General features: G+C 42.0%; 1 protein-coding gene across 12 annotated transcripts in view; it reads right to left on the reverse strand.

The window, feature by feature from the left end:
- The window catches only part of MATN2 (matrilin 2), a 117637-nt gene that overhangs the window by 51736 nt on the left and 41559 nt on the right, over positions 1-24342 (reverse strand). For all 12 annotated transcript variants that reach the window (XM_043539311.1, XM_043539319.1, XM_043539316.1 and 9 more), the window contains 3 exons: positions 21418-21987; positions 8771-8893; positions 196-318 (listed from right to left, as the gene is read on the reverse strand). In XM_043539311.1, the coding sequence (XP_043395246.1) occupies positions 196-318; positions 8771-8893; positions 21418-21987 (816 nt within the window). The remainder of the gene's footprint in view (positions 1-195; positions 319-8770; positions 8894-21417; positions 21988-24342) is intronic.

Genomic DNA, 24342 nt, shown 5'->3' on the forward strand with positions numbered 1-24342 from the left:
AGTAGAAATCTTTCACACTATTTAACTTATCCTGACTGCAAAATTTAGTCACAGAAGTCAATGAGATCGGAACAAAATTAATCAGGTGGTTTGTGTCAAACTCTCTCCCCTCCAAAAACCAGCCCCCCAAAACTGAATCTTGTCTCCCACCTCTTTGGCTTGCGTGCCAATGGGAATTTCTAAGATAATACTTACGGATACACTTCTTTCCATCTTCATCGAGCTCATAGCCATCATAACACTGACATACATAGGACCCAGGTGTGTTCACACAGATCTGTTCACAGGCATGTTTCTCCACAGCACATAGGTCCTGGGCTGCAAAAAACCATCACATGAATATGAGACTCCTTCACCTTCTATATTGCACAGGCTTATATATTGAAAATGCTGTTCAGAAAGATATGAATAACTCATCAGAGAATGACACATTCTAAGGAGGAGCACGTTTCCAGGACAAGATTTGAAAAATTTATGCTCTCAAGAGTGGACACATACTGCTTAAGGGCCTGATCCTGCACCCACTGAAGTCAATAGCAAAATTCCATTTACTTGAATGGGGCAGGATCATGCCCTAGTGGACTGGACGAAAAATAAAAGTTTGAGTTTTTTTGTTTGTTTAGGTTTTTGGGAAAAAAAATAGAAATAAGTTCTGCAGGTGTCTGAACTTAATCAATGTTTCATTTATTCATTTTTTTTCATTTTTGGGTTTTACATTTTTCCTTCCCCCTCCTCTAACTTTTTTCCTTTTCCCTTTTGCCACTGGCAAAAGGGGGGCAAGGTAAAGGAAAAAGGAAACCAATAAAGAGAAAAACCAAAAACTGAGAAAAAGGCCCATATTTTTTGTTTTTCAATTTTGTCAGAAAAAACACAGAAAATTTCTAAAATAAAAAAATCTCACAAAAATTACTTATTTTGAAAAAAGGCTCTTTTTGTTTTTACGTTAACATTTCAATAGAAAAATGTAGATCAGCTACACTGCTTAATTTAGTACATTTGCTATATGAACATGATAATCTATATATAGCTCAAGAACAATGTGAGGGAGTAATTTAAATAAACAAATACAATGTAAAATGAATGCAATATGAACATTGTTTGTTAAAACAGTTATTTTCCAGAAATAGAAAGTTAAACCAGAAACATTAATGCTTTTCAAAGTTTAGGATACTGTTTTGAAAATATTATTCTGTGAAATAACAGTTGGCTTCTCCGCAAAATGACAACACAATGGGTAGCCTGTAAGATAGATAGATATATCTTTATCTTACAGGCTACCCATCGTAATATACAGAGAGAGCGAGAGAGAGAGAGGCATAATCCAAGCACATTGCAGTTACATCATTGCAGTGTTTAATGCAGAATGTCAAGATTGTCCAATGGAAAGCTCCCAAACCTTTCAGTTACAGCCAATTTAATGCTATTTACATATTTACAAATGTATTAGGTCCCTGAGTAAACAGATAATAATACTTAGCACTTATGTACCAGTAGCACTTTTAATCTTCAAAGCATGTTACAAATATTTATTATTTCTTGAAATGTATAAAATACAACAAAAGTGCCTATCCTCTGGGCATCTATCTCATAAATTAAAAATCACAAAATAAATATAACCATAGAACCGCCCATAAATATATCCACCTTAACCCTCACCCTCCTGCATAGCTGTTAACAAAGAGGAGAAAAAAGAAAAATATTAACTAATTAATCCTTAGAACACCCTTTGGAGCCCATGCTGGTTAAATTATTTTTCATGAACAATTAATTTGGTATATATTTTTGTCTGTGAAGTGTCACTGTTATTACAGACTTGTTAGTTTTTCAAAATTGTTTGACAAATAATTAATGGAAATAAATCCCGCTCTAAGGATTGCTCTCCAACTATTTATAGCAGGTATTGACTTGATTAGTAAATAGTCAGAATTCACTATTCAAGTTATGTGATTGGTCACGAAAATCATGGGTTTTTTTTCCTTTTTGTTTTGTTGTTCTGTTCCCTGATTAGATAACACTTATAAACTACTTCTGCTCTCTCAAAATTCAGTTTAGTTCTAAAACATTTTACTTCTTGATTAAACAAATCTTGGTTAGTGGGCCAAAATTCACATCCCTCAAACAGTCATAGGACCAATATTTGCTTGTGCAAATATCTGTGAAACATTAAGGGAAAAAAAGGTGCAAATACTGTTGATTCAATATATGATTCAGATGAGGAAGGTGAGGCATAGAGGTTAGGTGATTTGTCTGAAGACATGGAGAGAATGAGTTCTTGCTTTAGACCCCTGCTCAGACTACAGCTCTCCCTCATTCTGCAACATATTTCAACATAATGTAAAAACAACATAGACAGTAGTCAGTGATTTTATGAACTAACAAGGTACAGTTCTGTCACACAGTGAGCTATGACTTTTCACATCATGCTAGAGAAATCCTGAGAATTTCTGAACAGCCATCACTTTATTGTTAGCTGCTGACATGCAGGAAGATATTTTCTACTCTCTTGATTTCCTTTAAGCTTTACAAAGTATTTTACCTTCTACTGCTGCTTTTGTAAACAGGGCAGCAGAATTCTTGTCGCAGACAAGTTTATATGGATGGTCTCAATATTACAAATGCTGTAGCTGCGATGAATGTGCTGAGCAGTCATAGGACAGCAGAACAAAGGAAAAGGTTCGTGGCATTTGGGAGGACTGTTGCTCAAGAGTGGGTTAGGTGTGATAGGTGCAGTGCATCATTTGAAGGCAGTTGGGTTATGAGAGCTGGCGCATGGAACGTTACCGCTGCCCCAGAGTTGGACACCACCCAAGCACAGGGGGAACAGTGTTCTGTTGGGGGCAGTGCAGGAGCTGCTGCATCAGCATAGAGGAACAACACAGAGGTGTCCCCAATGAGACATACCCCAGGACTGCACCCTGACCGGGAGACGTGCAGGATACATAATTACCTCTAGTCAAAAGGGAGGAGTGGACTAAGAGGGGCACCAGTGGGCCAGGTGAACCCATATCTTCTTTTGGATGTCCCCTAGGAGCCAAGCTAGGGACTACTCTTGTCGTTTCATTGCAACCGTTGAAGCTAGCATACCTAGCGTATTTGTGACCTGTTCTGCCACCCCTTGTCAATCATATTTTTGTCTGAGCCATGCACTGCAGTGAACCCACCAGGAGCTGGAGCCCATAGGGTCCAGCAGCTTATGCACCATTTATGCTTGCCTTTGAGTTGTGGTACACTAGGCATGCTACCAAGTACTGATTCTGAAAAGGGTTGATGTACCACAGTGATCCCACTATATTCCTCCTAAATACACACCAACACACCATGTATTCTTTAAAGCTTGTGCTGTTTTACAAGACACCTCCGTCCTCATGCACTAATCCATGGATTTAAGTTTCTTTGAGAATTTGTTTACAGAGCTCAGTCCTGTATTCCTTACTCAGGCAAAACTCCTGTTTGTTTTAGATAAAGTTTTCCTGAGTAAAGAAGCCAATAGTTTGTATTCTAATTAACTTGTAAATGTGCTTAGCAATCAGAACAGTCCAATGACTGTCCTAGACATTATACTGGTGACAGTGGCTATCCTTCGTTGAAGTGATCTGAGCTTCTGTAGCAGGATGACATATAGGGTTTTATCCCCACTATTGCCATGAGGTTCTGAATAACTTGGAGCACAGCATTGTGACTCAGAACCCTGATGGCTTGGATTTGCTGGGGTAATCTCTTACATTAAATTGTACTTCATCATCAGCTTTATAAAACTCATTAATATTGACAAAGCAGAAATTCAATATTGTAAAGAATGATTTCTTCTAATACTTTCTGCATTTATTACAAGAAACATTCTACTTAGCACTTCAGAATGTGTTTGTATTTAGTTTAAGAAGAGAAATGCAATGCTTTATGTTACATGAAAACGTAATTCCAGGAGGCCAGAGTTTAAGTGATCTTATATAAAAACTACATTAAAAGACCGTTAAACTTGCAGAATCAAGCACTCAAAAGTTAGGAATTGCCAGAATTAAAAATGTATGTGGAACCATAATTCAGACCCCTTGTGTATATGCATTCTGAGTAGGCTGGCAGAAACAATTTTTATTTTTGCATAATTTCAACAGATAATATTGATGTTTATTTTTAAGCATTTTTTAAAATTATTTTTATGTATTTAAATGTTCACAGTTGCACAAAGTTTTTTTTGGGGGGGTCAGACAATATTTATTTAATGACAGTATATGTTGAGATTTTAAAAGTTAAAGCTTTTTAACTATTAAAACACAAACTGTTAACATCTCATGTCAAAATATACAAAGTAAACAGCCTTAAATCAAGCTCTAATAAGGTCTCAAGCAGCATTTTTCTTACTTTGCCTATCTGTAAACTTCAGTTATCATCAATGGAAATATTTTTCCGTCTGTTTGTGTGTGTACGGTGAAATAGACATTTATCAACATTTACCGATAAAAAGTTAGTTCTTCCAAGCCTCGCTATGAGACAGTCTTTAATTACATGATCATAAACTCTCTTTCCACAAGATCCCTCCTCATTCAGTGCACGGGAAGCATGCTACTCACTGAACAACTAGCTATTCAATATTTCATTTTATCCTCATTGTTCAGCATGCGGTCCCAATGCCTTATTTACTGCAAACTATCCAAACCTTACTGTGAAGACAGAGTAATTATTTCCTCATGGGCTTTTCTACAGCACTCATCATTATAATATTTGAGTGCTTGACAAACGCTAATCAATTTATCTTCACAGCATCCCTGTGAGGAATGTGGTATTGTTTTCCCATTTTGCAAATTGAAATCATTGCACAGGAAACCGTAATACTGGCATTTTCTTACTTCTGAGGGCTTGAATTTGCAAACAGAACATTCTTTTAATGTAGTTGTTATGTACAATTTTCTAGATTTTAAAAAAACAGAAATTCTATCACATAGAAGAATATTGACTCCCACATGGTTCAAATCAGCAGGCTTGGAACCTTTCGATCTTCAGAACAGACCTCTGGCACTTGAACTAATCAAGTAAATGGTAGTAGTAGTACGCTCTCATCCTCTATACAGACACTAGTCAACAAAATAATTGTAAGAATTTTTTATATGGGCAAAAGAATGCATTTTTCCCTAATCCTCTGGGTTTGTCTATATGGCAAGTCACTGAGTGGCAAGCCCAGGTGTGAATCTACAGCACACCAGCTTTCTGCACAGTAATATCCTGTATGGACCCTGCTACAGTGGAGTAAAATCTCAGAGTGAGGCTTGATGTACAACTATTTGAAAGTGCAATATGCCTAGCCGCACTCCAGAATTTCACTGCCTTGTACAGTGTCCATGGTAACTCGCCATGCAAACAAGTCCTCTGAGAAATGGCTGGCTATTTTTGCTTAAATTGATCATTTAAGATCTACATGCAGGAGAGAGGTCCTTCTTTCTAATGGGAAATTATTCTGTGAAAACTGTATGTTAATTTAACAGTTTCATGATGAAATGTATCAAATACAGGAGTTAAAAAGACATCCATACATACAGGGAAACTACCACCTTTTCCAGTCTGCATTAAAGTCAGTAAAGCCTTGCTGACTGCAATTAATTTAAGGGCTCTTAACAGCAGAATGGCACACAATAAAGAAAACAAACGATCACTTCTTCTGATGTATGCCAGCTGCTCTTTGTATCCTCTTCTCCTAACATAACTATTCACCACTTCCCATTTGTTAATTTAAAGAAAGGTGTTAAAATATCTAAGGGTACGTCTTCACTACCTGCCAGCTCGGGGAACTATCGGGGATCAATTTAACGTGTCTCGAGTAGACATGATAAATCAATCTCCGAATCAACGCCTGTACTCCACCTTGGCAGGAGAAGTAAACAGAGTTGACGAGGAAGCCACCGCAGTCAACTCACCGCCATGAGGACGGCCAGGTAACTCGAACTAAGATACTTTGACTTCAGCTACGCGAATAGCATAGTGGAAGTTGCATATCTTAGTTTGAAACCCACCCCCCCAGTGTAGCCCAGGCCTAAATAAGGAAACTATTTATGCAGGAAAGAATGGAAAACTAAACTTATAAACTTGGATAAATACATCTGGTTCATGTTGATAATTAATTGCCCTAAATGTAAACATGACAGAGGTTTATCTTTCACAGAGGTCACGTAGGGAATGTGTTTTTGTCTGTGTGTGCTTGTGAAAATCAGAGGCCAACAGCAATAGCTAGGTCAGGGTCTGTATAACACACAACTCTACCAATGTACTTAATGCCTGATGTACAACACATCTCTTTCCATATTTGATCTCTCCAGGACGTACAGTGCTGTTTGCCTCAAACTGTTTGACAATGTAAAAATATGTCCAGTAGGGAGTATCCTGAGAGCAGACGACATAATTCATTTCACTTTTGAGTTTAGCTAACTGGAACCAAGCCATCTGATTGACGGATGGATGGACGAATGAATGAATGCATGCATGCAAGCAAGCAAATATGGAAAAAACAAGAAAACACATATTTAAGACAAAGTATGAGAGAATAATGTAAAATTTAATCTTGCATATTTTGAATCACAGCTAGAGAAAGGAAGAACAGGATGAGGAGAAATCGGGCTCTAAAGAATGCTATTGCAGAAACAGCAGTGGAAATGCTATCACATTAAAGGCTAAAGTGCGATGCCCCCTATAGTGATTCGCACACACCACTCCAACTGACAATTTTGGAGTCCCACTAAAGATTGAAAGCAGAGTAGGATATGTGTCTACACAGCATTCTGGAATGAGCCTCCAACCTGGGTCAACAGACTTGGCCAAGGAAGGCTCACACTGCAACTTCAAAGGGCTGTCTACACAGCTATTTTTAGAATGCTAGGGCAAGCCCTGCTCGCCCAATTCTGTTGACCAGGGCTAGGAGGCTCGCTCCAAAATGCTGTACAGACATACCCATAGAGCCCAGAATCTGCAATTCCAGTTGAGATTCTGGTCATACATAAGTGTATAACATAAGAGAAAACAGCAAGAGCTAATAAAGAAAGGATCTTAACCAAAAATGAATAGCAATTAAATTGAGTTATCAGGTTCAATTTTTTGAGAGGGGGACAACAGTGTGAAAGTGAGAGAAAATAAAATAAAAATGTTGAATTTTAAACAGTTTTCAGGAACTATGATCTATTCTAGAAAGCCGGGGGAGAGGGAATATTTCTTCAAAAATACATTTGTTCAGTGAAAATGAAGAGCTGTGGAAGGAGTGAGAGAATGGATAATTTATCTGATGTGATTGTGACAAAAAATTAGCAAGTCTCAGAAGACTTCCTTTTCTAATCTTCTTTTTTGAGACAGGGAAACTGGGAGAGCAGAGTAATTTAAACTACATTTTGGAATTGATGTTCATCAAAAGGAAGAATGGGATAAGCACAAGAATAGGAGTCAGGAGATCTGGATTCAATACCTATATGCTGGATGAGCTTGAACAAGTAACTTATAAGTTTCAATTTCCCCATGTGTAACATGAGAGTGCAGGGGAAGTAATACAAAGCGTACATGGGTGTATTGTGAAGTTTAGTTCATTATATTTGCAAACTAATTTGAGAGTCTTGGATGGAAAAAGCTGTAGAAGTAAAAAGTATTATTCTTAAAGTTTTGTTAAAGTGAAGGGGAGACCCCACAGATGAAATCTCATTGTGAAAGGGTAGTCAAAAAAGCAAACAAAATGATAGGGTGAACAAAGAATGGGTCAAAATAATATAACATTATCTTTAAATAATTGGTACCCTCACCTGGAGTACTGTAGTCAGTTCTGATCCCCCCCTCTCAGAAGATAGATAGCAGATATAGAAGGACATCAGAGATGGGCAACAAAATGATTAGAGGCATTGACAGACTTCTATATGACTGTGAAAGTGACTGGGACTGTTTCATTTAATATGGAGATGTTTAAGAGTGAAAATGTGCCTCGCACATAGTGGGTGGTACCACACATAATAAACAACATGATAGAGATATTTAAAATGGATAGATGGTGCAGAGAAGGTAAATTAGGCACCCCCAATTTACCCTCTCACATAATATAAGAACAACTTGATATTCAATTAAATCGAAAGGCAACAAATGTAAAACTGATAAAAAGAAATACTGTTTATACAAAGCATAATTAACCAGTGGAACTCATTATTATACAGCATCATGGAAGCCAACTGCTTAGATTTAAAAAATATATTAGCCATTTATGTGAATAACAAGAACATCCACAATTATGTTAGATAAGAAGAATTAAACAGTTTATTGAAAGGATATAAAACCTCATGATTTAGATAGGGGTTAGGAAGAACCTTCCCCTCAAGTTATTTCATAATTGTCCCGAGGGGTTTATTGCACTTTCCGATACTATCTGGTACTGACTAAGACCTGAGACAGGATACCTGATGAGATAGACTGTTGGTTAGAGCTGGTATGGAAATGCTCTAGTGTTCCTGTCTTGGTTCTTTCCAAGACCCTCTGGCTTTCATACACCAACAAATATAAATACCATTTCACTTTGTTACAGTACAATGCTACAGTTTTTAAAAATTAACTTAAAGCTGACAGGCTTTGGAAGGGCTCACAAGAGCTTTTCCATTTACCAAAAAAAGAGGCAAAACTTTGCCCCATCTAATTTGTTTTGGAGACCTCCAATGGTTTTATGCTCACTTGAGTCCTCTTTTTTCCCCTCACTGAAGATGTGAGAGTTTGCATGTGTCATGGGAATGAGAAAAAAATAAAGAAGTTAGAAAAGATAACTTACTGCTGCAAGTCTTCTGGTCAGCGTTCAGAATGTATCCCTGTTTACATTTGCACATGTAGGAGGCAGGAGTGTTAATACAGAAGTGATCACAACCATGCTCAGTTATACTGCACACATGGGGCACTGAAAAAACAAACATCAGTCATTACCATGATCAGTTAATGGTGACTACAACTAAAGTGGAAATAAATTGCTTGTTAAGGATTATACTATAAAAATCTAGAGGTTCTAAAATTAATTTTCAACAGTCAAGACAAACACAGAAATCTTAAATCTCCATTTGTTATTGTGAAACATACAACAAAAGCATGATAGTAGTATATATTTATGCCTGAAAATATTTTGTACTTAAGGTATTTCTGTGCCTTATCAAAATTTATATTATGTTTTTGTGAATGGAGTTAACCATGTGAAAGTTTTCTACCTTAACAGTTAAAATTTTATGTGGAGTTAACATAAATAAAACATAAATTATAGAAGAGTTATTTTCATACACAGTAAGGCAGATATCTTAAAATGTTGAATACTGTGGATTTTAAAGAGATATGGAGCCCAATAAAACAAATATATCACATTAAGCTAGTTCAAGAAATAAAATGACTTTAAATACATTCACTTTTGTGGACTATTTAATTATATGATTGTTGAATGAAGAAAATAACCCTACATCAGACTAATGAAATAGAGTGAGTAGCAGACAAACTGATGAGGAAACTTGCAGTATTCAGGTAATACAGTGCTGAATGTCATATAAGCATGCAACTAGATTAAATTGAGGCCCATTCACCTGTAGTTCAATAAACAGAAACTGAACACGAGTATTTTTTGCCCAGGAAAAGAAGAATACCAGCCTTTCTGAATTAAAAACATGCAATTTAATTTGGTGAGAAAGTAAAAACTAAGTTAAAAGTAGCAAAATGCAAAAGAGTGGGAAAGGAAGAAGGAAAGAGGGAATTTGGGCTAGTTCTGCAGTGTTCACTGCTGTTTTATTGGGCTTTTGCTTTCTAGATCAGACTGACTCTGGGCATTAAGAATCCCCTATAATCTTTTCTTTCCACTTGAACATTGCTTATATGTCACTTCTGTTACATATGGTGAAACCCTTCCCACTGAATACCTAGTTACGGATAAGTACACTTTGTGCAGTAGCCAGCTAAGAATTTAAGGAGTCTTCATTGTACTAGATGGATGAACCTCTAAATTTATGGACTATATACATTTAACCTCCATATTTTTTAATGGGCCCAACAGAAACCAGAGAAACAGCTCAGCGTGTGGTGTGTGTGGTACTTTTAAAGAAAAAATGTGGTTGAAAAACACATACCCTGCATCTAGTCTTTGGAACAGTCTCCAGCATTATGAATTCACAACCAATGTACAAACCAACACTGTTTCTAACCCTCTTATTAAAATTTTTGGATCTTAATATCATCTGCTGTACTACAACTTTTCAAGTGCTTTCATTTATGTGGATAAGGATCTGCTGGAAGGAACTCCTTGTCTTTTTCTTCATACTCTTCTGAATGTGAAACGTAAGCTCTCTGATGCTTCTCCAAACACGTCTCCTGCTGGCTGTATTCCACTAGCCATAATAATTAAATACTATCTTATTATGACAAAAAAAACCCTTTTAAATCTGCCAATTGCTAAGCAGAAAATGAAGTCATTTTAATGTCCCAGGCATTAGGGAATCTTCCATTTACAAAGTGAGCAAATGCAGCACAAGATGTATTTATAGACTATTACATCAAAAAACCACACACTACCTTAGAAGAACATCCAAGTTGCAAGAACATTCAAGTACTCAGAAGTCAGGAAATACTAAAATTAAGGTTCCCTGTGGGTATGTCTACACTGAAATGTAAGCCCAGGTTTAGACTCAGGCTCAAACCTAAACCCCAGTTCCATCTACACACAATTCTGTCTGAGTCAGGCCTGGGTACAGGCCCCCAGGACCTGCAGTGGGTGGAAGGTTTAAGTCCGGCACCATGGGGGCTCAGGCCCAAACTCCATCTTCTGCATTGGGATACAGCTCGGGCCTGGGTCCCCCAGACTTTGGACCTGAGAGTCTCTCAGGGCTGTCACACAATTCCATGGGCCAGTGTTCTTTATCCTCTCTATAGCCAGTTGACGCCCAGGAAATGGAAGCAACTCTCTTTGTTCAAGTACAGTAGCTCAGTGTTTAACCCTTCCATTTTATTCTGATCGCTGAGCTGCTGACACATTGAACCTTCTCCTGTGTTTGCAATGGCCACCAACCAGAAGTCTTTTGCCAACTACGCTGCTTCCTGATCACAGGAGCACAGCCAGATTTTGGTGAATCTCTGGTGCAAGGTGAGCAAAAAGTTAAATTTTAGCAAGAGTTCCAGGAATGACCACATGTCCCAGGAAATAGTGAAGAAGCTGGTAGCATTGGGGATTCACCAGACACATACCCAGCGCAGGAAGTGGCTCAAGACCGACTATCGGAAAGCCAGAGATGAGAACCGCACATCTGGGAACTTGCCATCATACAGCCTCTTTTATGAGGGGTATGACCAGGTGCTGGGTACTGCACCAAGCACAGAGCCACCAGAGCTTCACAACAGCCTGGTCAGCCAGGATGGCGACCTTCTCACCCCTGAATCCAGTATAGGACCAGATGATGCTACCAAAATGACTCTGTTACTGAAACCAGTCCCGAAGGAGGCTTTGATGCTGGAGCAGCTGCAGCACATCCTGGGTCTTTACTCAGAGGAGCTTTTTGATGTCTCCCCAGAGAAGCAGCCCGCCATGGAACTGACAACAGAAACAGAAGAAGCAGAAGTTGCCCCAGAGCCTGGTAGGTTTCTAGCTCCATGTGTGTCTTTATTAATATAGTAATGGGAGGGATTTCTGGATTATGAACCAATGCAAAAATTACTACCAGCCACAGATGGCTGTGGCTAACGGCAGATTGCATGCCAGCGGCTTAGGAACCCCCCGCTTTGGAATATAAAATGGACACCAGGAAGTACAAACAGTGGAACAAGCATTTAAAAAAAGTTTTAATAGAAACTCACACATTCTTACTATAATGTGGAGGGATATTAAAAATATGTACCTTATACAGCCTTCCCTGTTACTGTGCCGCTCCACCCCTCCCCAACGGTTTAACAAGGCTCATGTAAACAGCGAACCGTATGAGGGGGAGGGAGGTGGAATGTAGTCCACTTACAAAAGTAGTCCAGTTAAGCTAAATGTAGCCCATGTAGCCCATGAGTGATGAAAACATTTGTCTAAAATATAGCTGGAGGTTCGTATGCAGTCCAGAAATGTGCCAGGGATTGGCGAAGGTGGCTGTCGAATTCTTGGCCAGTCTGTATTAGCGTGTGTGTTTGCATGCAGTCCTAACAGGCTGCACTGTGTCAAAGTCAGATTCAGGACTCACATAATTTGTCAGACCACTCTGTTTATTAGCAAAGCGCTTTGCCAATGCACCCAGATGTGAGCCCCTCTCTGAGGCTCAAGGTAACTTATTTATACAGCTAAGCCAAAGCCAATTTAACATAAGAGACAAAAGGAAGCAGAAACTGACAAATATACATACATATCTTATTTGCATACTAACGTTTACCAATCTCCTAGCTCAGTAGGAGCTCTAAGTTAATTAGTTTGAGGACCCATTGTCTCACAGTCCTTAATGTTTCTCTTCCTGACAACTATATTTCAACAAACCCTTCAAGTAGCATTTCTTGAATGAATGATAATTTCAATATAATTCATTCTACTTTCACAATCCCTCCTTTTGGTCAAGCTACGCAATGACCAGCAATGACTGGGTTCCACATATCAATCGTTCTTTATCTCTTTGTTCATCAGTGATATTTAAAATCATCAAATTAGCACTCTGGTTTGGGGCAGCTATCTGTGTAGCATGCCGGACACAATTTTGGATACGACAGGAAAGTAACTGAAAACATACAAAAATTATTAGGATTCCAAACAGGAGAGTTAGGGCTCCCTGAAACAACCAGTTTCCTATGCCAGAGAAATTGAAAAGGTTAAGTAGCCACAAGTTACTTAGAACTTGGCTCTTTGTGGGGAAGCACAATCTATTACCTCATGGGTGTTGTCTGGTATATATACACAGCAGTCTTTTCCAATGAGAGCACAAGTCCCTCCTTTTGCCGCCAGCACTATGTCCAATGCCTGACGGTTTTGGAGGGCCATCTGTCGGATTGCCCGTTTCTTTGGCCAGGGCTCTTAAACTTTCTCCGGTTTCATTTGCCATTATTTCAACTACTGCTTGTAACCTTAGGAGCCTTTTTGCATGGTGTATTACTCCCCCTAATGGTATTAAGGAACCGCCAATGGCCTCTTCCCAGGTTAAGGGGCTTATGTTATTTACATACCATTGGGCATCTGTTAAGTCCCTTCTTTTTTGCCTGTGGCTGCAGACCCAGCAATTAGAAATATTAAGGGTCTGAGCTATCCACACCTGCTGCTGGATAAAAGAATCGTCATCGTGGTCTCCACAGGCTGTAAGATACCAGCAGCTGAGGAACAGCGTCTGCTTCTGGCAACGCTTACGAGAGCGTAGATTGTAAGGTATTGCAGACTGTTCCTCTACGTCTTCTTCTGGAGTCAAAATTGACTCTGCGTTGTCCTGAGGTGATGATTGGTTCTCTGGGGATGGTGCCTTCTTACACTGTGAAGCATGTATCCATGCTACGATGCCAGATAGTTTAACAGCCATCTGTGTAGTAAGCAGTACCTGATGAGGACCCTTCCACCGGGGCTCCAAGGCGTGCTTTCGATGATGGCGCCATACGTAGACCCAATCACCTGGCTTGAGGTTGTGGCAAGCGTCGGAGGTGGGTTCCGTGGGCCAGGCGACTCGAACCTGTGAATGGAAGTGACTTACAGCTTGCATTAGTCCCTTGCAATACTGAAGGAGCGCACTGTGAGTCAAGTTCAAATCTGGAACGGGAGTAATGGTAGCTGTAAGTCACTTCCAATGCACCCAGATATGTGAGCCCTGAATTTGACTTTGACAACTGAAAGCCATGGGGAGGCAGTAATACCTGGGGACGCTAATGTAGCATCCTGATTGCCCCATGAATTTTGACCCAATCTGAATTGCTGAAAGCACCTCTTCCCCCAAGCCCTCTCTCCCCGCAGCAGCACCTGGGCTCGGGGGGAGAGGCGCCTCTCCCCGCAGCGGCAGCTCTGGGGCTGGGGCTGCAGGACAGGCACCCCTCCCCCAGCCCCAGCAGGTCCGGGCCGGGGGAGGGCCGCGCCGCTCCGCTCCGGCCGCACCTGGGGCCGGGCCACTCTACCCTGGCCACGGCTGGGGCCGCGCCATTCCGGCCATGGCTGGGGCCGCTCCGGCAGTGCCTGGGGCCGCTCTGGCTGCGCCACCCCAGCAGGTCCAGGCGCCGTGGCCACAGCAGAGTTGGGGCCGGGGTAGGCCCAGGAGGGGCACCCCAGCCATGGCAGGTTGGGGGCCGGGGGAGGTGCACCCGTTCCCCGATCAGGGTCCTGGAGCGCCTGCATGGCGCTAAATAGGCTGCTGCGCGGCCGTGCGGCTTACAGGGAACTTAGCTGAGCACTATTCTCCAGGCAGTTCATGTACCTGTCACAAATCTGTCCATGGTAGAGCTGTATGGGGAGTGCATAACTCCAATTAACCCCACCCCAGCAGGCATTGTGGGGTGTGTCTTTCTTGTGGGCCAGTGCTCAACCCTCCGTCTGAGGCCTTGTTTCTTCCCCTTCTTGGGGCCCCAAGTGAAATGACAAAACATCCTACAGTCAACAAACAAGGTAACCCACCCTGCCCCCTCCGCTCCTATCCAACCCCACCATGGCAGCTCCTGGACTTTCATTTTAATAATGTATAGCAAAACCTACTGAATCCCCTTAACATTAAATTAAACAAACCTTGGAAAAGACATTAGCTATGCAACTTCCACTTGCATGAATTACAAGTTACGAATACCTCCCCTAAACTTCAATTGTTGATTTGAAAGAATCATTAAAAAATTAAGTCATCCATAGAGCTGGAGGGGAAAGTCTTCCTATCCCACAAAAATTTTTGACATTTCAAAAATTTTTCCACTCTTCTTGGAACAAAACGAACACCTTTCAACGTTTTTCATGAAAAGCCAGAGAAAGTGTGCACACCATCCCAGAATAGCCAATAGCTTAGTGGCTAGGGCACAAATAATTATATATTCACTGGGACAGAGAGAGACCGACTCTATAGCCCAGTACAGTAACTCCTCACTTAAAGTCATACCGGTTAATGTTGTTTCGTTGCTGATCAATTAGGGAACATGCTTGTTTAAAGTTGTGCAATGCTCCCTTATAGCCTTGTTTGGCAGCTGCCTGCTTTGTCCACTGCTTCTAGGAAGAGCAGCCCATTGCAGATAGCTGGTGGGGGCTTGGAACCTGGGCAGACCGGCAGCCCCCCTATCAGCTCCCCACTCCCCTAAGTTCCCTGTGTGGCAGCCGCCCAGCAGGCTATCAGTTGCCCACAGTTCAGCTGTCCCTTCCCCCACTGCCATGTGCTGCTTCTGCCCTCTGCTTTGGAGCTGCTCCCCGGAGCCTCCGGCTTGCTGTGCAGGGGCGGGGGAAAGGGAGAGAAGAAGGGTGCTAATGTCAGGGTGCCCCCTCCCCCCCCGCTGTTGCCCCCCACTACTTTACCACATCTCCACAGAGCTGGGGGAACACAACAGGGCTCAGGACAGAGGGAGCTTGCTGGCAGCACTGCTGTCTCAACTTGCTGATTTACTTAAAAAGGGAATGTACTTAGAGTGGGGTCAGCGTACTTAAAGGGGAAATGCGTGTCTCTCTCTCACACACATGGTGTGTGTCTCTGTCTCTCTCTGCCATGCTGTCTCCCCTCCCTCCATTTGTGCTGCCTTGTAGAATGTGAGGCTACACTAACAACAATGTGTTAACCCTTGAGGGCTCAGCCAAGTGCTAGGTCATCATTTAGCAATAAGGCATTCCCCGGGAAATATCCCACCCTCTTCCACCCTCTGACTTCACCACCTCAACCAAACTTCACAATCATTATTGCTGTGTACAGTATCAAACTGTTTGTTTCAAAATTATACTGTGTATTATATAACATAGTCTTCTGCCTGGTGAAAAAATTTCCCTGGAACCTAAACCCCCCTATTTACATTAATTCTTATGGGGAAACTGGATTTGCTTAACATCATTTTGCTTAAAGTAGCATTTTTCAGGAACATAACTACAATGTTAAGCGAGGAGTTACTGTAGTTAGGGCACTCACTAGGTTCATGTTCCCACTCCAATGAACATTTAATTACACAAAGTGGAACAGCTCTAACAGGGGAGCGAAACCCAGACCCCAACAGCCAATAGCCTTGTGGCTAGAGCACTACTGACCCTAACCACCAAGCTATTGGCTATTTTGGGGTGGGTGGAGGTCTCTCTTTTGTTTTGAATAGAAAGTTTTGTCGAAACTGACCCTTTCTCACCAAAAATTTTGATTTTGAGAAATTGGCATTTCTGACCAAAAAACCCTGTTTTGATGAAAAATTCCCAACCAGCTTTATTCATCCTGTGGCCTAATACTCTATCACAGTGGCTCTCAACCTTTCCAGACAAATGTTCCCCTTTCAGGAGTGTGATTTGTCCTGCCTACCCACTAGTTACACCTCAGTTAAAAACCTCACTTAAAACCTATTTGCTTACAAAATCAGACAAAAATTAAATGTGTCACAGCACAATATTTCTGAAAAATTGTTTACTTTCTCATTTTTACCATATTATTATAAAATAAATCAATTGGAATATAAACGTGATTATATTTCAGGGTATAGTATATAGAGGTGTGCAAACAGGTCATTGTATGACATTTTAGTTTGTACTGACTTTGCTAGTGCTTTTTATGTAGCCTGTTGTAAAACTAGGCAAATATCTAGATGTACTCCCTGGGAGACCTCTGTGTACCCCCAAGGGTACGCGTACCACTGGTTGACAACCACTACCATACCTTTAAAGAGACATGGACTCAACTACCAGCCTTAGCTGCTCAAACCCTGAGCCAAGAAGTGCTGTGGAGGCATTCCCTGAGCACAGGGAGTGCCTTTTGGCAAGCAAAGGCAATCCCGCTCATCCTCCACATCTCTTCCTCTGGAAGGAGGGCGTCTGTACCCCAGGGCATGTATGCTGAGGGCTTAGAAGCAAACTACAAACAAGGCTTGTATTGTTTACTTGACCCCTACTACTCTGAGAAGTAAGTTACTAACCAAAGTAAAACACACTTGTGTTGGCCCCACCTCCATACAATTTAAAGGAATAATAATAATAAATTTAAAAAAAAAACAGTTGTGTACAATTTACTCTTCACTCTGTTTAAATGTAATGTTGTCAATTTGCTTTTTATTTATTTTAATGTAACTCTCTACCATGGCTGATAATATAGCAGAAAAAAATTGTCAAATATATTATCTGATGAATTTCAGTAGGTTGTGATATCACTGCTTCCACTGGAGCAATGTTACAATATGGAGTGGTTCTGGAAATGGCAGCTTCTCCTCACTGCCCTACCCATGTGCATCACCCCTATTCTGGGGGGATCACTTCTAGGTGTGAAAGGGCATTTTGGTCTCCCCACCCATTCATTCTGTGGAGTCTCCACTGAAAATGCCAGCAAGAACACAAATTGTGATGGCTCACGTGAGGCAGATGCATGTTCACTTGGACGTGGGTTCCATACAATTCTGAACACACTAATTTGTATTAACATCTTCCAAAGCAGTCTCTATGCATCAGGGTAAAGTAAAATAGAAAAATGTATTTTAACATGTGGATTAGAACAGATCTTCTGCATTAATCTTAATATATTAGATATGTCATAGGACTTTTTAAAAACCTGTCTAAATTCATAATTACCTGATATAAAACTGTGACCAAGGGACCTCTTGGTGCCCATTAGCAGAAGGCACAGGGGTGCAGAGGGTTACAGGGATCCCTTTGGTCTACAGAATAGTTTATCAAAGGGTGTCATGTAAGGTCTCTACTGAAAGTCTGCATCACTGATCATCCTAATCATTGAGAAATGTATGCAGGGAAATATGTTAGATATATATCTATATCTGTCTATCTATATAAATAAAAGTTGGGTCTGAATTGGGACTGGTCACCAGAATGTGATAAACAAGTTTTGTTCAGGCAGGACATGCTTATCCACCTGTCTGGATATATGTAAATTGAGTATTGTATAATTCACAATGAACGCCTATTTACAGCCTGAGCAAAACACTACTCAAGTGCACAAAATGCTAATCGAGATATTACAGGGGAAGGTTCTCTACAGGAACAAACAAGCAGCAAGGGTTACCCTGTTTACAAATATAAAACAATGGATCATCATGAACTATATCTGGGACAGCGGGGGGGGAAGGGGAACAGGCTGCCAGCTGTCGTGTCTTATGAATGGAGGACCACAGCCAGTCTGACTGTTTAACCCTGGCAGAGAAACTTTGGGCAAGCTATCCTTTATGAGACAGGAGAATGTCTTGTTAGTTAAGTTCAGGCTCGAGAAAGCATATTATGATTTTATTTTATATATAAGCATTTGTATCTATTAAGTCTGTTTGCTTCTTCTTGAAACTCTGTTCTTTGTTAAATAAATTCATACTTATTTTCCGTATAAACAAATCTAAGTGCTGTAAGTTGAGTGGAGCCATGATGCGGAGGTGAAACTGGTAAACTAGTGTGAATATTCCTTTGGGAGTAGCAGATGTGTGAATGTTGTGACTGTCTAGTGCAGGGGCGGGCAAACTGCGGGCCGGATCCGACCCCTCAGGGCTTTGGATCCGGCCTGCGGAATTGCCCCCCGTGGCGCCATGGGCCCCGCGCCGCTCTCAGAAGCGGCCGGCACCACGTCCCTAGGGCCCCGGGATGGGGGGAGAGCGGAGGGCGTTGTGCATTGCCCTTGCCTCCAGGCACTGCCCCCCACAGCTCCCATTGGCCAGGAACAGGGAACCGCAGCCAATGGGAGCTTCGGGGGAGGTACCTGGAGGCGTGGCAAGGGCAACACTCGGAGCCCTGTGCCCCCCCACCCCCAGGGGCCACGCAGGTACATGGTGCCATATGCTTCCCAGAGCGGCGCCACGTGGGGCCAGGGCAGGCACGCAGGGAGCCTGCCCTGGCCCCAGTGTGCGCCGCTGCCTCCCCGGAGCCCGAACCCCTCCTGCACCCCGCCCCCCAACTCCCTGCCCTGAGCCCCCTGCCGCAGCCCGCACCCCTCCTGCACCCCAACCCCCTGCCCTGAGCCCCCTCATACACCCCGCACCCCTCCTCTGCCCCAATCCCTTGCCCTGAGCCCGTTCCTGCACACCGCACTCCCTCCCACACCCCACACTCTTTCCCACACTCCAACCCCCTGCCCCGACCCTGCATACAATTTCCCCACCCAGATGTGTCCCTCAGCCCAAAAAGTTTGCCCACCCCTGGTCTAGTGGCACAGGGGCTGGACATTCCAGGGGAATGCTCAGAGTGCTTGGGGTTTGGAGTGTGCCTATTGCTTACCTGCAGAGGAACTGCGGAGCCTGCAAAGGGAATGTTTGTGTGGCCTGTGGCTGGTGGAGTTGGGGAGATGACCCCTGTCAGACACAGACAAGGCTTCCTCATGCTAAGGGCAGGTTTTAATGAGGTGCCTCACAACCCCGGGTACCCCCAGGAAGGATCACAAAAGCCATTTGCCTATTGCAAAGTAGTGTACATGAGCAAAGATTACTTTTAACTTTATTGCATGAATGAACAATACTGCAGTAATGGCTGTTCATAAGTTTTTGTACACAAAAAGGACTGTAGATGAAACAAAAGTACTACTTAGTTTTCATGTCTCATTTCTAATATTAAGGCACGTGCAGAGATATTTCTTTGCACAATGTCAATATTTAAGAATTTGGAAGGGTTCTATATATACTGCCTGAACTCTGTATTTTGGTTATAGCCAAGAGATCACTGTGACCCTAACAGCAGCCCAGTACGAGAGGGCGAGGGGCTCATTGGTATCTGGTAGTAAGCTTCAAATGGCATGACCAGTTCAGCATACCCCCAGTTCACAAAGGTCATAAACTGTATCTGATATATGTCATGTAAGGTGTCACTGGAAAACTAATAACACTGATCAGTAATATTCTTGCATGGTGTATGTACAGTAAATGCCCAAGGAACCATACAAATGTGAAGGGAGTGGGTAAACAGGTTTCTCCAAGATAAAGGACAAGCTGATGCCTCCAGCCAGGAATCATCAGAGTCATTTGGCAGTCACATGGCAAGGACTCATCTGCATCGCAACGGGAAGAACAGAAACATTTGCATTTTTGCAAACACCAATGGTGGAAGAAACCAGCATTTCCTTCCTTCATCACCAGATTCCACGTCTCCTTCCCCACGGCTTGAATTAACCTTATTTTGTGTGTGTGTGTGGGGGGGGGGGGGAACCTTCAGAAGAATCCATTTCACAAGGTCACTGGACTCTGAAAGAGAGGGGCAGAGAACCCCAAGTTACCTTTAAAAGGAACAGAACTCTCTGGAGTTTGTGGAAGATCCTACCCAGATGGGTGGTCAGCCATCTTGCTGGAAGGTAATGTGGTAAGAATCTGACCTTGAACTAAGACTACAGTTTTGTTAAATCTTAATCTCTAGGAAGCGTTTTTCACTTTTATTTGCTTGTAACCATTTCTAACTCTATGCTTCATACCTGAATTCATTTATAATCCTATCTCCTTTTGGTAATAAACTTTTTACTTTTAATCTAAACCAACCCAGTGCTGTTTGAATTGAAGTGATTGTTAACTCCAGTTAAATTGATAATCTGTGCATTTTGTCCCTGTAGCGGAGCAAACAAACCTCTGATTGGTCTAGGAAAGGACTGCACATTGCAGAGCCTGCGGTTTTGGGAAAATTCAGGACTGTGGGGTGTTGGGGTCATCTTGCAAGGTGTACATAAAATCTGGTGGATACGAATGTGAGACTCGGGTGTAACAAGCAGGCTGCTGGAATCAGTGTTGCAGACCCAGAGGTACTTATCTCACAGACACTCAGTGCATGCTAGTAAGATGACTGGGAGTGTCCAGATAAGGGAGCTACAGCAGCAGAGCAATTCAAGGCACCCAGGGTTACAGGACAGGCAATGGCACAACCCCTCACTGGTTTGGACTGTACCCAGAATCTGACAACCGTGAGGCTTACAAATTTAAAGATCAGTACTAAATGAAAAATATTTTAAAAATATAAATCAAATTACTTATCTGACATTTAAGTAGCAAAAGATGGCAAATTATGCTAAAATAATAATAATAAATAATAAATGGTAAAAGAAGGGTATGTGTATTTCACTCATTGCATATTTCCACTAGGAATTAAATCACATTTTTATAGGTCCAACAGCAGAATTGGCTCTCTCCCTCCCAGTTATGTCTGCTATGCTAAGTGTCTTTTGGATAAATCTCTTTTATTGGTGTATACATTTTATATGAATTAGGCTCCAATGTTTTCTAGTTTAGTTAGCTTTCTGCTTAGCTTTTATGTTGCACCACAAAACCTAAGTAATTTTTCTTTGATGTTTTTGCATGTTTGTTTTTTACTCTGAATATTTTCACCCAGGCTTTCAAATCCACAAATAGTTGTCTTACCGCACAGTTTAGTCTGGAATGCAGAGGTTAGCGTTTCAATCTGACTGAAATCAGCCACCAAAAAGACATGCTCTTCATGAGGTTCACTTCCAATGGACTTCAAGGTGTTCATATCCACTCTTCCTACACCAATGGCAAAAATCAGGATGCCTGAGTTCCGGGCTTTAGCTGCAACCTCTGCCACAGGATCCTGTGGTCTCCCATCTGTCACTATCATGATAATTCTGGGCACATTCTGGCTCAGTGGCCGCGCCCCTTCCGATTCTGAAAATGCAATGTTCAGTGCATACTGAATAGCCAGCCCAGTCATGGTGCCAGTGGCCAGGTGCATCATTCTTTTCACTGCTCGTTCCACATCATGTTTTCTCCTGAACGTCTTCAATGAAAACTCATGTTTGACTGTGCTGCCATACTGAAGGAGGCCTACTCTGGTGACGTCAGGACTGATGTCTAGGAACTGCAAGATGGTTAAAATGAATTCCTTCACTTTTTCAAAGTCGTAAGGACGTACACTGCGAGAGCTGTCGATGATGAAGACGAGATCAAGACGTTTGCGGTTGCAAGCATTCTCTGGAAGAGGGGAAAAAACAAAGGCTATTTGACTAGAATTCTAAAATACAAAGCAGATCAGGCTGGCCCAAAGATTCAACTGTCCTGTCAAAACAATGAGCTACTATGTATCTCAAGGGAAAGCAAAGTCCAACCATGGACCAAATACTACTTTTCTACAATTCAGCTGCTCTTCAGTGCAAAGGGGTGATCTCCACAGAGTACAATTTCCATGGCATGTGTGCGCTTGCACACATGTGCACACACACACTTTCTAGTAACATTCTGGTCATTTCTGAGCCTCACTGCACTTTCTTTTCCTTCTCTTGTACCTCCTTTCCCGCTCCTCTGGCTTTTTCAGTGCCTGTTATTCCCTCTTCCCTTCTCTCTTCCTCCTCCTCCTCATCCTTCCCCTACATTTTCTCTCTCTTCTTCTCATCATCTTCAATGCTTTTTCAGTCCCTCTTTTGTTCCAACAATCCCTCTTTTCTCCTTCCTCCTCCACTTTCCTTAATCCAATTTTCTCACTCTTTAAGCTGTCTCATTAATGTTTTAATCTTTCTCTATTCCCATTATCTTTCAGCACTTTTCACCACTGTCAGGAGGGAAAGAGGAGAAAGAAGGAGTTGGCATAGGTATTTATCATATAGTCTTTAATTGCACGGTCACATACTATTTTTTCCACTGGATCCCTACTTCATTCAGTGCACAGGATGGGCAATGCTCACTGAATGAGCAGCTATTCAATATTTTGTTTTGTCCTCATTGTTCAAACTGTGGCCCTATGACTGACTTACCGCACACTATTCAAACTCTGCTCTGAAGACAGAATTATTACTTTCCTCATGGGCTTTTCTATGGAACTCATCACTAAAGTATCTGATTGCTTCACATACATTAATTAATTATTTTTATCTGTGATGAATGGTGGTATTATTATCCCTATTTACAGAGGGGGAACTGAGACACAGAGTGTTTAAAGGTTAAAACTGTCTGCTAGTTTTGTGTGTCCAATCTGAGATGCAGTGGGCCTGATTTTTCAGAGAAGTTGGCATACATAGTGCTGTACACATTCAAACACAGCTCTCAGTGACTTCAGCAGCAGCTGGGAATAGTCAGCACTTCTGCCAATAATACCTCAGGCTCTCAAATTGGGCACACAGAAAATAAGGAACACGTAATCTGTAGCCAACTGTGTAAAGTAAAGTAACTTGCCTACCATCACACAGGAAAATTGGAATCAAATTTTCCATGGTGGAATTCAATGGTATTAACTTTGGGACCATCTTTTTCTCTTCCTGCAGTCCCTTGGTCTCATTCACTACACACCTTTCAACTTCAGCAACAAATGGGGCAGGATTGTATAGACAATAGCCTACTTCGCTATCCAGATCACCATCTATCTTGTGCTCCAAATGAGGCAGGAGTCTTATGAAAAATGTAGTATGTGATCAGGTCAATCAAGATTGTATAATACATACGCACAAGTAGGGTAGCCACTTGCAGATTCCTGGGATACTGAAGGTTCCGGGACTTCCAAGAATGGCATGACCCTCCCCCGCACTGGCGTCACCTTCCACGAACAGTGCATGTGAGGTTATGCCGCACAAAAAGTGTCCCCACTGGCGTGACCTCGCATGCACGCTGCGTGTGAGGTTATTCCACATGGAGGGTACCATCTTTAAGTGCATGCTGCTCTGTCCCACTAGTGTGACCTCAAACACCTTGTGGGTGAGGTCATGCTGCCTGGTGGGCACCATGTTTAGGTGCATGTCCCCCCACCAGTGTTACCTCGCACACATGGTGTGTTCAAGGTCATGCCAGAGGCGGTGGAGCAGCAGGCTCTTAAAAATGGCATTCCCCGTGCAATATCAGAGAAAACCGCATCAGGTTTTGTTCCAGTGCCGGACGCAGGACAAACCACCCCAAAAGAGGACTGTCTGGCTCAAAGCCAGACAAGTGATCTCCCTACACACAAGGGAGCTGATTTAAAGTTAAATCGGTGCAACTTCTGTGCGTAGACAAGCCCTTGTTTAAGTTCTCTTGTGAACAGCTGAAAAATACATGTTTCTGCCAATGAGAAGGAAAGGAAAGGATCCGTTTCCGTTCACTAAATCAGAGGCCTTTTCACAGGCAACCAAAAGCATTTGTAGGTATAGAATAGAAATGCTTTTTGCTGACCATAAAGTAACTGCATGGACTTCAATAGCACAGATATAGGTGTGAGGTTTTTTTTGTAGGAGTGGTGGGTGAAATTCTGTGGCCTGCGTTGTGCAGGAGCTCAGACTAGATGATCATAATTGTCCCTTCTGACCTAAATATCTATGAATCTATTCCTGCGGAATCTACAGTACAGCTTTATTCATAAGCAGACGA

The sequence above is a fragment of the Chelonia mydas genome, chromosome 2 (assembly GCF_015237465.2).
Source record: "Chelonia mydas isolate rCheMyd1 chromosome 2, rCheMyd1.pri.v2, whole genome shotgun sequence".
Classification (NCBI taxonomy): Eukaryota; Metazoa; Chordata; order Testudines; family Cheloniidae; genus Chelonia; species Chelonia mydas.